Genomic DNA, 13132 nt, shown 5'->3' on the forward strand with positions numbered 1-13132 from the left:
CGCCCCCCCGCCCCCCCCGCCCCACGCGGACTCCCACTGCCCCCCCGCCCCCCCCACGCGGACTCCCACTGCCCCCCCCCCCACTTGGACTCCCACTGCCCCCCCCCCCCACGCGGACTCCCTGCCCCCGCCCCCCCACACCGGACTCCCACTGCCCCCGCCCCCCACGCGGACTCCCACTGCCCTCCGCCGCCCCACGCGACTCCCGCCGCTCTCCCCCACACGGACTCCCACTGCCCCCTGCCCCCCACGCGGACTCCCCACTGCCCCCGCCCCCACCGGACTCCACTGCCCCCGCCCCCACGCGGACTCCCTGCCCCTCCCGCCGCCCCACGCGGACTCACACCGCCGCCCCGCCCCCACGCGGACTCCCACCGCCCCCCGCCTCACGCGGACTCCCACCGCCCCCCGCCGCCCCCACGCGGACTCCACCGCCCACGCGGACTCCCACCGCCCCCCCCCCCACGCGGCCCCGCGCCTGCGCGTCGTCACCGCCCTCGGCACGGAGGCGCAGGCGCGACCCACGGAGTCTCCGCGTGGTCTTAGGCCCCGGGCTGCAGGGCGAGGCGCACCTGCGCTTCCCAAACCCTGTGGCGAGGCCTCAGCAGACGTCCCTGGAAGGCCCCCCGAGGCCCCCGCAGCGCAGACCCTCCACGCCTACCCCCCATTTAGTGACAGCAGCGTCTCTGCAGCCCATTCGTATGCGCGGTTCCAAACACGGCTTCTGCGGTCCTCCCCTTACCTGACCTTGTTCAGGCTCTCCGCTCTCGGCTCACCCTCCGTCAGGGGCTCGGAGGAGTTGAAACACCGTGACACCGCCCTTCCTAAGGGTCTCGGCTGGAGGCCAGCGCGGGAGCTCCGCCCCCAGGAGGCCTCTCCCTGCACCCGGCCCCGCCCCGCTGGTCCTCCTCCCTCACTCTCCCCCCTGCCCCCAGGCACTAGCTGGGGGTCGCCTAGGAGGTTCGGGGCGGGGTCCCTCAGGAGGGGCTGGGCCGCACGCTGTCACCCAGGGGCCTGTGTCCCCACCCCAGGCCGGGCTGTGGCCCTGCCTCCCCACTGCCCCGGCTCTCTGCAGGGGTGGAAAATGGTACCTGTCAACCCCGAGCCGGAGGAGCCCGCGGCCGCAGCCCCGACATGGAGGAGCCCACGCCGGAGCCTGTGTACGTGGATGTCGACAAAGGGCTGACCCTGGCCTGCTTCGTCTTCCTCTGCCTCTTCCTCGTGGTGATGATCGTTCGCTGCGCCAGGGTCATCATGGACCCTTACAGCGCCATCCCCACGTCCACCTGGGAGGAGCAGCACCTGGACGACTGAGGCGCCGGCACCGGGGCCTCCATGTGACCACCGGCCAGCCCGCCCGCAGACGCGGGAATGGGTTTGGCTGTGGATGGAGGGGTCACCGGTTACCGGAGCCGCACCTGCTCCCTCTCGAGCACCAGAGTGAGGCGCCGCGGGGGTCCGTGGTGGGCCAGCCTGGAGAGGAGAGCACTGGCCCCGGAGTCAGGAGGCCGGTCGGGGCTGGGGAGTCACTGTGGGACGATGGGGGGGGGGTCCTGTCGCCTCGCTCCTGTGCACCTTCTGGGACTGGGTCCAGGGCAGACCCCCGCCGTCACACAACAGCGCTCTCATGGTGAGGACACTGTCTGCCCTTAAAATGCAAAACGGCACACGCACGAGCCGTGGCAGCTCCCGGCACAGAGCACAGACGACCCGCGATCCCCAGCCCGTCCCGCTGGGCAGCCGCGGGGCGGTGGCGAAGGCGGAGGCGGATGGAAGGGGCTTCACCCCACCTTCTCGCCAGGCACAGGCCTGCTTCCCAGCAGTATTTTTTTAAGCTAAAACATAGAGGGGTCTATTTTTCCTGTCATAAACGAAATGCGCATTTTGGGAATTTGGGAACACACAGAAAAATAGAAGGAAAGGGGGAAAATAACACTTACGATCCCACCTCCCCAAAGCCGCCAGTTTGATACATTTCTCCCAGGCTTTTTTTACACATATCTTTTTAAATGGTCACGTTCACGCCGTACGCACGATGTCGCATCCCTTGGTAGCAGAGCATGGACACTTTCCTGTCCCGTCACAACCATCGTCTGAGCGAGGTCATGGCTCCATCAGCGTCGCCTCTGGCCGCACAGTTCAATCTGTTTGCTGACTTCCCCGCACACAACGTTCTTCCATGCTGTATAGTCTCTCAGATGTGCACACGCTGCAGGGGAAGCACTGGACCAGGAGCCCTGGGTCTCGTCCTCCGTCACCCAAAGACTGTGTGGCCGTGAGCAAGTCCCGCCCCCTCTGCGTGCCTCAGTCCCCTCGTGTCACAACGAGGTGGAAGAGCCTTGCCTTCTTTGTTTTGTGCGAGGCTCCTGTGGCTAAAAGGACAGGAGGGGGCTGGTGGGGGGCAGGGACAGTTTGCTGATAGTGACTGTTCTTGGGGTCTCCTCCTCTCCCGTCACCTCCCTCGGCGACCTTGCAGCAAGAACAAGGGGCCCACCACGCTGGTCCCAAGTCCCAGCTCCTTTACCTTCTGCTCTATCACCCCGGATAATAGCCTCTCTGAGCCCCAGTTCCCTCATGTGTAGCGTGAGGGAACCATGTCTACCTCACAAGGTTGTTGTGAGGATGGAATGAAGGAACATGGGCCGACATCAGTGTCCTTCCTTGACTCCACCCCCCAGGAGAAGCCAGGGGTCTGAGCCGGGAGGGGCACAGGTTCCAGGATCCCCCTCCCAGCAGAGCCTGGAAGCCCGGACTTTCCTCAACCTCCCAGGGCCACTTGCTGGGCCAAATCTCCCAGCCAGGACCCCTGGTCAGAGGGACACTCACAGCAACCTCTCCCAGCACCTGATCTCAAGGGATATGGTGTCTATTCATGTACATCATTGTCATTGTCACTGTGGAACCACACACAGTGTGAAGTTACCCTAGAGCCCCCTCCCTCCGAGGCACGGCCGACCATCCCCATCAGGAGAGACCTGCACCTGTGAAGAAGGGCAAGGCTCCCTTCCCGTCGCCTGCATCCCAGCTCTGGGTCCCACTCCAGCCCAGGCACCCGGGCAGTGGCTTTCCAAAGCACCGTCACCACTAGGTGACCCCTGAAAGTGAACAAGGTCTCAGGTGTTTAGGCACATCGCAGGACCTGTCCAGCTGTCCCCCCCCCACACACACACATGCACACGTGCTGTGTGGGATGCACAAAGAGGCAGCTGGCAAGGGCAGTGAACGGTGATGCACGGAGACTCTGGATGAAGGAAGGATCTAGAGCAAGGGCCTCGGCTCTGCAGCCTACCTCAGAGACAGCCCGCACTTCTGTGAAAACCCATCGGTGTGGATTCACGACGGAAATCAGAAGCAGCTCCCAGTCAGCTCCCAAGAATGGAGGAGCTCCGGAAGCCCTCACCTGGAGATACTCTGGAATCCTCAGGAGGGAAAGACTGGTGCCCTAGGGTCACCTCTGCAATGGTTTGGAGCTCGCTGGAAATCCAGGATCCTGGGCCCAGTCCAGACCTTCAGGCTCTGTGTCTCTGGGGATGGCGCCCAGGAATCTGCTGGCGAGAGCCACCAAGCGGCTGGTGAGAGCACCGAAGTTTGAGAAGCACGGCCCTAGGGACCCCGTGCTCCCACTTCATTCTTTTTCCACACTTAGATTTGCTGATGTTTCCCACCCTATCTCTGGACTGTTTTTTTTGTTTATTTGGGTGGTTTTTTTTTTTTTGGTGGCATGGGGAAATAACATTTCAGAAAAGATCAAAAATAAAAAAATCACACCCCATCCAAGCCTCCAGCAAAAGAGTGATTTTCATTGTGTACCATACACTCCTTTCTAATCCTTGTCCAAATGCAAGATACATTTTTCTATAAATGTCATCAGTTACATAATTGAAAATCACGCTCCCTCCTAACATCATCTCATGAGTGTATTTCTGCTACCATCTTCCTATTTATCATTTGAGTGGCTGTGGGACATGCCGTCTAGTGCGTGTACACAATTATCCAGACTCCTATTATTAAGGACTCAGATTGCTTTCATTTTCCCTATTATACGTGCACCAAGAGAGAAAAGACAGATAAAGACAGATGTGATAGACCGTGGGAGCTTGCTCAGGACAGTGGGGAAGAGAATGAACCCCAGCCCCTCCACCTAAGACACACATCGCATTTACTTGTATTAAAGGGAATTTGGAGCTTCTGTTGTTGCTCTTTCTCAGGATGAGGATGTGGGCTCCTGGGGCCAGAGCCTCTTAGCCAGTTTCCAGCTAGTTGAGATGAGGTTTGGGGGTGTGAATGGAGAGAGAAACTTCCAGCAAAAGAAATGAACAGGATTCTTGAAGACTGGAAGCTGGCAGAGAGGAAGTGCAAGCATTCAGTGGAAGAGAGAAGTCTGTGACGTTGGCCACAGTCCCAGACCTAAGGGAAAGACAACCAACCAGAAAGTCCCCACTGCAGAGAAAGGATGGCGGATTTTCCAGACCGTGGTGTCCAGTGGTCACTTTGGGCTGTTGTCTGCACTGTGCTCTGCTCAGCCCCCCAGGCCCCTCCAGACTCTCAGTAATGTCTGTGCCCCAGTCCATTCTGTGGCGGTGGTATTTGGGGACAATAAAGGCATCTGGACAGCGGGCCGTGGGAGGGAATGCGATCTGGAAAGGGACAGGTGGGGCAGCACCCACAGTCGGAGGGACCGACAGCAGGAGACGCACGGCCACCGAGAATGCTCCGAGAGGCTGATGGGAGAAACAGGACACGCGCTTCACCAGCCCGGAGTACCAATTCCCAACATCTCTGCTGTATTTTTTCCAACTAGTCGCTCAAATGTCTACCAAGTTTTTATGGAATTGAAAGCCCCAGGTATCCCTCACCGGTAACCCTGTCCCTGAACTCCAGAGGCCAGCTCCATCTAAAAGGAGCTGGCTGTGCTTCCAAACACCAGCTGCAGAGAATCGCCGTGCCCTGTGTGTCCACTGCTGCGGTTCCGAGCCCCGCGGTCTCACCGTTGAAGACCGGCCCTGCTACCCGTGATGGTCGACAAGCTGCACGGACATCTCTGGCCACTGGCCCCATCTGCTGAGAGGTGCCCCCGCTGAGCTCCCCGGGTCCACACCCGCATTTCCCGCCGTTCTGTCCAAACACAGGTTGGCTGCATCAAGGGGGCAGATGGCCTCCGCTCCCCCGGCCCTGCCCCTGGATCCTTGTGTCCTCGATGGTTACCAGCCGAGGCTCTCCCTCCCTCCTGTGGAGTTTGTCTTTGGTACCTGAGCCAGCCCGCCTCCCATCAGGAAAGAGATGGCTGCCCAAAGCGTTTCCTGCTTTGAGGGTCCAAGGAAAGAGTACTGAGAGGTCGGGCAGGGCTCAGGGAAACAACACGGGATGGAAAATCGGGCCACGGTGTGAGGCCGTCTCCAGCTCGGCCTGACGTGGCAAGGAGGCAGCGGGTTCTCAGAACCCAGCAGGACTGTGACAGTGGGGGAGGGGACACTGACAGGAGCCGTGGCCACAGGGAGACGGCCAAACTCCTGCTCAAACGGCAGCCCGGCAGGGAGAACGTGGGGGGAAGGTACACCTTGATCTCTCACCTTCAGCCCTCAGGTCTCTCCTCCGGCTCTCCCATCAGCCAAAACAATAGAACCCTGTGGTCGGGGACGCTGGGTGCAGCGGTTCCTATCTGCCAGAGCTCTGGAGCGAACACAACCAGCACAACCCAGCCCTGTCAGCACTCAGTATCCATCCGTGAACTTCGCTTGAATGGGGAACAGGTTTGTATGTGCCCCGCACAGGGGTGACCTCAAGTTCCATGAACCACCATACCGTCTGGGGGAGGGGCGAGTAGCAATGCAGTCCTGCTCCCACCTGGGACTTACCCACCTCCAGGTGAGTAAGTAAACCATTCGTATGAAGCGCAGCTGCTCCAGTCCTCCCTTCCGTGGCTGGCCACCAGGCCCAGCCCGATAATCACGGCGTCCTTCCTCCCCGCCCACTCCACGTCCCTCTACCTTCCAGCATTCCCATGGCCTTTGGAGTAGTCCACCTGGCGGATGCCCCGAATCTTCATTCACGGAAGATTCACATTCTTGACGGCCTGTCTTCACCAGGTTGCCAGTTCCTACCAACCCACAGAGAACGCGAAGAGACTTGGAAGGCCTCACCTGCTCGGAGAGAACAGGTGCCCTAGGAGAGCGCCACTCCGACTACGGTCTCAGGACCGTCAGCGCCACTGGGGGGTACAGAATGGGAGTCACAAGAGGCTCCCCAGTGAACCTCTGAGCTCCAGAGCCAGTCCTCCTTGCTCCCCACCCCCATCGTGCAGTTGGGATAGATCACTCTGACCGTGCAGCGATCCCCTTCTCTGCCCCCTGGTCAACAAGAGGACAACGATCTGTTTCTGACTTAGCCCACCTGTAACTGTGTACCCTGGTGGAAGCATCTCTTCTCCCTCACTAAGAATTCCCAGACCCACCAAGGCTGAGGATACAAGGGCGAAAAACAAAAATAAGTGGGTTATTATTGGGTCTAGCAGCCAGAGGACTCCTTTTGCCTCCATCCCTTGGTTTCCAGACTCGGATCCTCCAGCTAGGGGGAAGGCGGCACTATGGGGCCTCTGGTTTAGGGCGGATGCTGCGTTCTGTAGGTCAGCCACCAGAGCTGAGCTGTCCACAGCACACTGCAAATTTCCATCATGCCCACTGCTTCTGGGTGACGAGGGAAGTGCTATAGCAGTGAATTTCCGGGGCTGGAGCCCACTGCTGCATTTCCTTTGCAAATGCACTCTTCGGGGGAAGGTCATGTGGCTGAGATGCACGGAAATGGATGAAACCCAACAAATGCTGGGGCGGCAGGGAGGGCAAGTCTACATCCAGAATATGAAGTTCTTCCCTCCACCCTCCATGATCGAAGGGGTCCCGTATAATCAACCCACCCCCAAGTGGCTGGCCTGTTCCCACAGCCCACTCCTGGGGAATGGTGTCCTACCAGGGGCTGGACATTGGCCGCACTCACCTCCTTGCATATCTGGAGATGATGGAAGCAGAGGAGCCTTGGTGAGGGGGAGCCCACATTGTTGAACCCATATACGGCCTCCATCCCTTCCACTGTGGCCACTGTGGAAGCAAGCACCAGAGTGGGTAAGGGAGGGGGATGACATCCCCACCTAATTATCGAGAGCCTTCTCTGCTGTGGATGTCTTCTGATGGGCATTTCATTGGCACACGATTATCTTCACGTTCAAGACCTTTTCAAAGACGTCCTTCCACATACATCTCCCCAGTACGGCCCTGAATCCTCTCTTCCTGAATCTTCTACAGTTGAGCTCTGATTCTCCTCCTGGGATGCTGAGAAGCTCCACACGGTATCCTGTCTGCTACAGACACTCCCTATACCTTTGGGTCCCCTGTACCACGTGGCCCCTTCCAGTCTGTGGGACCCCATTATTACTGCTGACATCTGGAACCTCATCTCCCACCATTGTCTCCAACCTGAAGGAGAGCTCCTCAAGCGTGCTGGGGACCCCCGCCCTTCCTAATGCATTCTTAATGGCTTTGTGATGGAATTGGCCTCAGGGCCCTCCAGAGAGCTTGGTTTTGGGGTGACTGAACCAGTCAGTCGCACAGAATGCACTCACTCCAATATTCCCATCTCCCTGAGCCCTCAGTTTCCTTCCTCTGCAGTATTCCAGGGAAATTCCAGACATCATTCCAGACATTCCTTTGTGTACTCAAAGGATTCATTGAGGAGGGCTTAATTTAGGGGGTCCCCTCCTATTTTCGGATGTGTAGACAGGTTTAAGAGAACCCGCAAGGGCTGGTGAATAACCCAGGATTGATGACGATGAGAAGCCATTGCCATCCCTGGCTTGGGGTGGGGGGCGGCCGTGCTGCCCACGGGAGCTGTGAGCCATGGGTAGAGGGACCCAGTGGGACGCAGCCACACCAAACCGGGGGCCCAGAAGGAAGGAGTGAGGAAAACAACTACTCCCGGCTTCTTTCCCCTCCTGCATTCCACTCTCGGCCTGAAGCCAGAGGCCGTGAGCCTGGGCACCGTCATCCCCAGAGGTCAGCCTCCCAGGACACAGCGGGGCGGGGAAGGACGGAGACCACATGCAGGGAGACAAACGGAGCATCACTGCGTCGGGCCCTGCTGTTCTTCCCTGACAACAGATCTTAGGCTTGGCCCAGCTAGTGCACAAAACCCATGTCCTAACTGAGTATTTGGGAAAGAGGAGGGCAGGAGCAGTCCTCGATGCCCTTTCTTACACAGTTTGGTCCCCCCACCAGCCGGCTGTACGAAAGCCAGGGGCACCCTGGCTAAGTCCTGCTATATGCCTTTCTCCCAGAGAAAGAGTGTCTTCTTGCCTGACACACAGTCAAGAAGGTCCACGGAACTGGGAACCCCTCAGCCTGACCACACAGGGAAGCGGCTGGCCAATACACCCCCAAATAATCCCACGCGGTATTATAAGCCACCCCCAGGGCGCATCAGTTAGCCCATGAAGCGGGGAGATGTCGGGCTTCACCCCGTAGGTAGAAAGGGGGCTCAGGGCCATGAGCAGAAGGCGTACGGACTGGACGTCCTGGAGGCTGGAGCCTGGGCTCCACCAGCAGTGCTGTAAGGGGCCTCCCGGGAGCAGGTCAAGCTCCCCTCTGATTTGAGAGACGAGCTTGGTGTTGAGCTCACAGCCACGAAGCAGCGAGCTCTGCGAGGACAGCGCCGCCCACGTTCACGAGCAGCTCCCGTGTGACCGGGGTTTGCACACAAACCACGTATCAAAGGCACAGTTCCACCCACTGAACCATCATCTCCGGCCGGAGAGAAGCGTTGCCCTCCAGGCTCGAAGTCCTGGAGTCCAGCCTCAGCCACTCACTCAGATCTGAGCAAGGAACGAGTCTTTGCACATCGTTGCACAAAATGTGGGGCCCAGAGAGGGAGGTAAGGCAGCGGGACTGCCCTTGATCCCGGGCAAGGGGGTCCTTCCCCGGGACTCACGCTTCAGGGGGCCCGCACGTGACAGACAGACATGCACGCATTCACGTCAGGGCCACAGGGGCCCCTCTGCCCCTCGAGGGTCCGCCTGGGGTATCAACTACACCCCAGGTGCCCCTCCCATGAGTGACACTGGCCGGGCCCCGGGCGCAGCCTCGCCCCATCCTGCGCGGCGTCCAAATAAACCAGGGTGAATGGCACGCGGTCCGCGGTGGGTCACGCCCACCATGGGAGGTGGGCCCGTCCCCTGACGCAGGGAGGGAGGGCAGCGGCAAAGGACAGTGGGTAAAGGAAAGACGACGGGTTAGCTGGTTCAGCACCCCCAGCGCGATGCAACTGATTCACGTCCACACCAGTGGCCTTTCGCAGCTGCAGCAGATTCCCGTTTTCCTGCTCTTTGTCCAACCCGTGCTTCTAGGGACACAGAGCACCCCGTCGTCACGACAGCCGCACGCGGCGAGTAGGGCACATTTTGCAATAGTAACGGATTCGCATTAATTCATCTGCACGTCGGGCCTCATCACGACACACAGAGTGCTACTAACTGTTCACTGTGGTGACCAGATGGACACCGAGCACTAGGCTTGCGAATTGCTTCATTTTTATCAGAAGTACATGAAAGGATTTAATTAATTTTTAAAAAATAAATTTAAACATTTCAGCTTGGTTTAGGTAATTTTGATATGCAAGGTTCTTCAATTATAAATTGTATCTTGCCTTTAATTTTCATGGAGACTTTGGATATTATCAAAGAAAAATAACTGACAAATGCATATAAAATAAATTCCATTTTGCAATTTTTAACATTAGAGTTTTGTGAGGCTATATTTTGTACGTTTGAGTATAATTCAATTTCTTTTTCATCATTTAGATCAGTCTCTCAACAAAACCCAAATCACGGCAAAAGCTTGGTTATGACAAAATAGTGATTCTAATGAAATTAAGGCAAGAATGATAAATTTAAAATTTTAAAATTTTATTTAAAAATATTTATAGAACAACTCATGAACTTGTATGTCTTAAATGCTCATCTCAAACTGCCCCCCTCCCCAGCACGGCTCACGTGCAATGGCTGAACTGTTATGTTTGATAGGAGAAGAGACTGATGGTCAGAGGGGTGGCGAGAGGAGGAGGGGTGCCCCCGAGGTAGGGGATCCAGCGGACACTCGTCGTGATGGGCACGGGTGATGCACGTAAGTGCTGAACCTCTATACACCTGAAACTAACAGAACCCTGTACATCAATTATACTTCAATTAAAAAAAGAAAAATAAGCAAACTGTTATGCTTGGTGTCTTGCCAATTTTCAATCAAACGCCATAAATGGTTTTGCAACTATTTTTGTGTTGTCGTTATGAAAACATACGTTGAGGCGGGAGAACAGGATGTCTTTTATTTAAGTGTGTAGCTTCACTTAACTCCTCTTAAATACGGAGGCAGAAGTGGGTCTCCAGGTGTCTGCTGGCTTAGGGGCAGAATCCTGTCCCCAGTGATCTCCCAGATGTTCATTCATTTAGCAGCTACGCGCTGAGTGCCTACTATGTGCTGGGTAGGCGCTGTGCTAGGTCGTGGAGAACTTTCTGCGAGCGGCAGCTGACTCTGCCCCCGGGAGCTTAGCGTCTGGAGAAGGCAGACGTTGCTCGAATCATCAGACGACACTGGTCAGTGGACACAGAGATGTTCCATTCCGATCCCGCTTTAAGAAAAGACTCACGGCTCCAGCTTTTGGGTGTGTTGTTGGCACAGTGTCTGAATAATCCTGGCCCCGGTCTTAGTCTCCGAGACCATGAAAAACCAAACCAAAGACACAAAACAGCAGATCGGCAAGGACGCACGCACTCCCCGCCATCTCCCGTCGACCAGTGGCCCCTCTGCGTCCTTCCTGAGTCTCCCCCAGGCCCGGGGGTCCTGCCGAGGGGGCAGGAAAGGAACAGATACAGGAAACAGATTCATGCTTTGGAAGGCAACCCTGACACGTTAATTTTTCCTGAGGGCATTAAAAATATATGCTTCCAAACTAAAAAAAGAAAAAAACCATATAACCACTTTTGAGATCCATTTTGCATCAGGAATCTTTGAGATAAAATCAATACGGTACTTAAAATCCTAAGGCTCCCTTGTCCCCAAAAATATGGTCTTGGCCTGAGGTTAGCCTCATCCTTGGACAAGCCACCAAAACTGCAAACTCTGTGCACAGTTTCAAAAAGCCTCTGGTGCACAACAGACTGTTGTGAAAGAAAATCAGGCCACAAGTGCCACTGTTGTGTATTTCTTGACCTTTCGATAAGGTCAGCTCCCAAACCAAAGACGGCTCATTGACTGACCTCTCCTGGAGAGGAGAGAGGCTGCGGTGGAGGGAGCCCAGGAAGGACCCAGCTGAGACGTCCTGCTCTGCTGCGTGGATGCGTCTGGGGCCACGATGACAGCTGGCTGCCCCTGCCCCTGCCCTCTGTGTCTCGGGCTCCACAGCCCCACCCAGCAGATGTCCCCGCACCACCTGCCCCGGAAGCACTAAGTGCATGGCAAGGGGCTAAATGCGTGCTCTCCGTAGCTGATACCAGCATCCAGCTGATAGCAGCTGACACAGCAGGTGTTTAGCCGCAGTGACGTCAGGCCTCCAAGGCAAAGAGGATGGAAACCTCACGCCAAAGGATGCCAGGAGACAGAGCGAGAGGAACAATCTCCAACACAGGGTGGAGAACAGGGATGCTAGCGGAGCCGATGGAACACAAGCCTCCAGGAATGCAGAGAAATCCGCGGGAAGGGTCTGGCCTTCCAAATCCTGAGAGTGAGTGTTTGGGTCAATCTTCTTCAGACGGTGGGGGTCTGGGAGGCCCTGCAGCCATCTGAGCTACACAGGAATTCCGCCGAAATCAGCAAAGATTGGAGACGATGGCCCAGGCCTCAGCTCCATGAGTCAGCGCGTGAGAGCAGGTCTGCCTCCAAGTTTGAGGCCTCCCAGCCTGCGGACTGCAGAGAACACCAGCGGCTCCCCAGTATCCATTCCCCTCCTCGCCTCCCAGCCTGCGGGCCGCAGAGACCACCAGCGGCTCCCCAGTATCCATTCCCCTCCTCCTCTTTAGCCACTGAGCTCAGGTTTTAACAGAGGAAACAATGCATTCAGCTAAGAAACTGCATTCTCAGACTTCCTTGCAATGAGGTGTGGTCTTGTGATTTTTGCCAATGAAATCAGATGAAAAGTGTGGTACAGAACTCCCAGGGAGGCTGCTTAAATTGACATAACTCAGCCGGAAGGGGGTGCTTCTATTCTCCCCACCCCCTGCCTCTTGATTTCCTTTTTCTGCAGGCCTGGAACTTGGGCATAGTGACTGGAGCTCCAGCAGCCTTTGGTGCCATGAGGCGGCCTTGAAGATGAAAACCTATGCTGAGAGTGAATGGTGTGGGCTCTCCAGGACACTGTGGTATTACCATAAAACTCCAGACTTCCCTGCCCTGGAATGCTTTCATGGGAGAAATTCAGCCTCCTTATGTTCCCAGAAGTGATAAGCATGATGCCCCATCCTTGGGGCTTTGCCCTGACTAGTCCCTCTGCCTGGAGCATTCTCTCTCTGCAGATATCCATCCGGCTGACTCCCTCCCTTCCTCCAGCTGCCTGGCAGGGAAGCACCAAGAACCTAAGACACTAGCCTTCCCTGACCACCTGCATACCCCAGTGCTCCAGAGACCGCATCGCTACCTTACACGCGGTCTGTCTCTTCCTTGTCCCTTTGCTTATTGTCTGTCTCTCTCCTACTGGAAATCAAGCCCCACGAGGGCAGAGGGTGGGCTCTTCTGTGCTCCGCTGCATCTTTTGTGCCCAGAACAGTGCCTGACACAGAGAGGACGCTCAACAAAGATTTCGAAATGAAGGGATGGCATGACCTGACGGACAGGCTCTGCTGTGAGGTCCTTCAGCTCAAGAGAAGTCACTGTGGGGACCGGGAACCAGGTTGGGACAGGGGCTGCCCGTCTGCTGTGGGTGGGGCTCAGTCTGTGGATTCTCATGGGCTTACAGGGGAAGCAAAGCGAGCCCCCGGCCCCCTTTCTGCTCTCTCACAGTTCAGGTGTGTGTGCCCACAACCTGGGGTCTCTACCCGAGGCTTGCGATGTGCTGAGACAGCCACAGTGCCCGTGGACGAACTCTGCACCCCACGAGTCAGCCC

At 56.9% G+C, this 13132-nt stretch overlaps 1 protein-coding gene across 1 annotated transcript; it reads left to right on the forward strand.

Moving 5' to 3' along the window:
* Nucleotides 1-1094: 1094 nt before the first annotated feature.
* On the forward strand, nucleotides 1095-4151 carry CTXND1 (cortexin domain containing 1). The gene has a single exon (XM_040642889.1). The coding sequence runs from the start codon at nucleotides 1135-1137 to the stop codon at nucleotides 1312-1314; it is 180 nt and encodes a 59-aa protein (XP_040498823.1). The 5' UTR covers nucleotides 1095-1134; the 3' UTR covers nucleotides 1315-4151.
* The last annotated feature ends 8981 nt before the right edge of the window (nucleotides 4152-13132 follow it).

Source organism: Ursus maritimus, unplaced genomic scaffold (assembly GCF_017311325.1).
Source record: "Ursus maritimus isolate PB19 unplaced genomic scaffold, ASM1731132v1 scaffold_27, whole genome shotgun sequence".
In the NCBI taxonomy this organism is placed as follows: domain Eukaryota; kingdom Metazoa; phylum Chordata; class Mammalia; order Carnivora; family Ursidae; genus Ursus; species Ursus maritimus.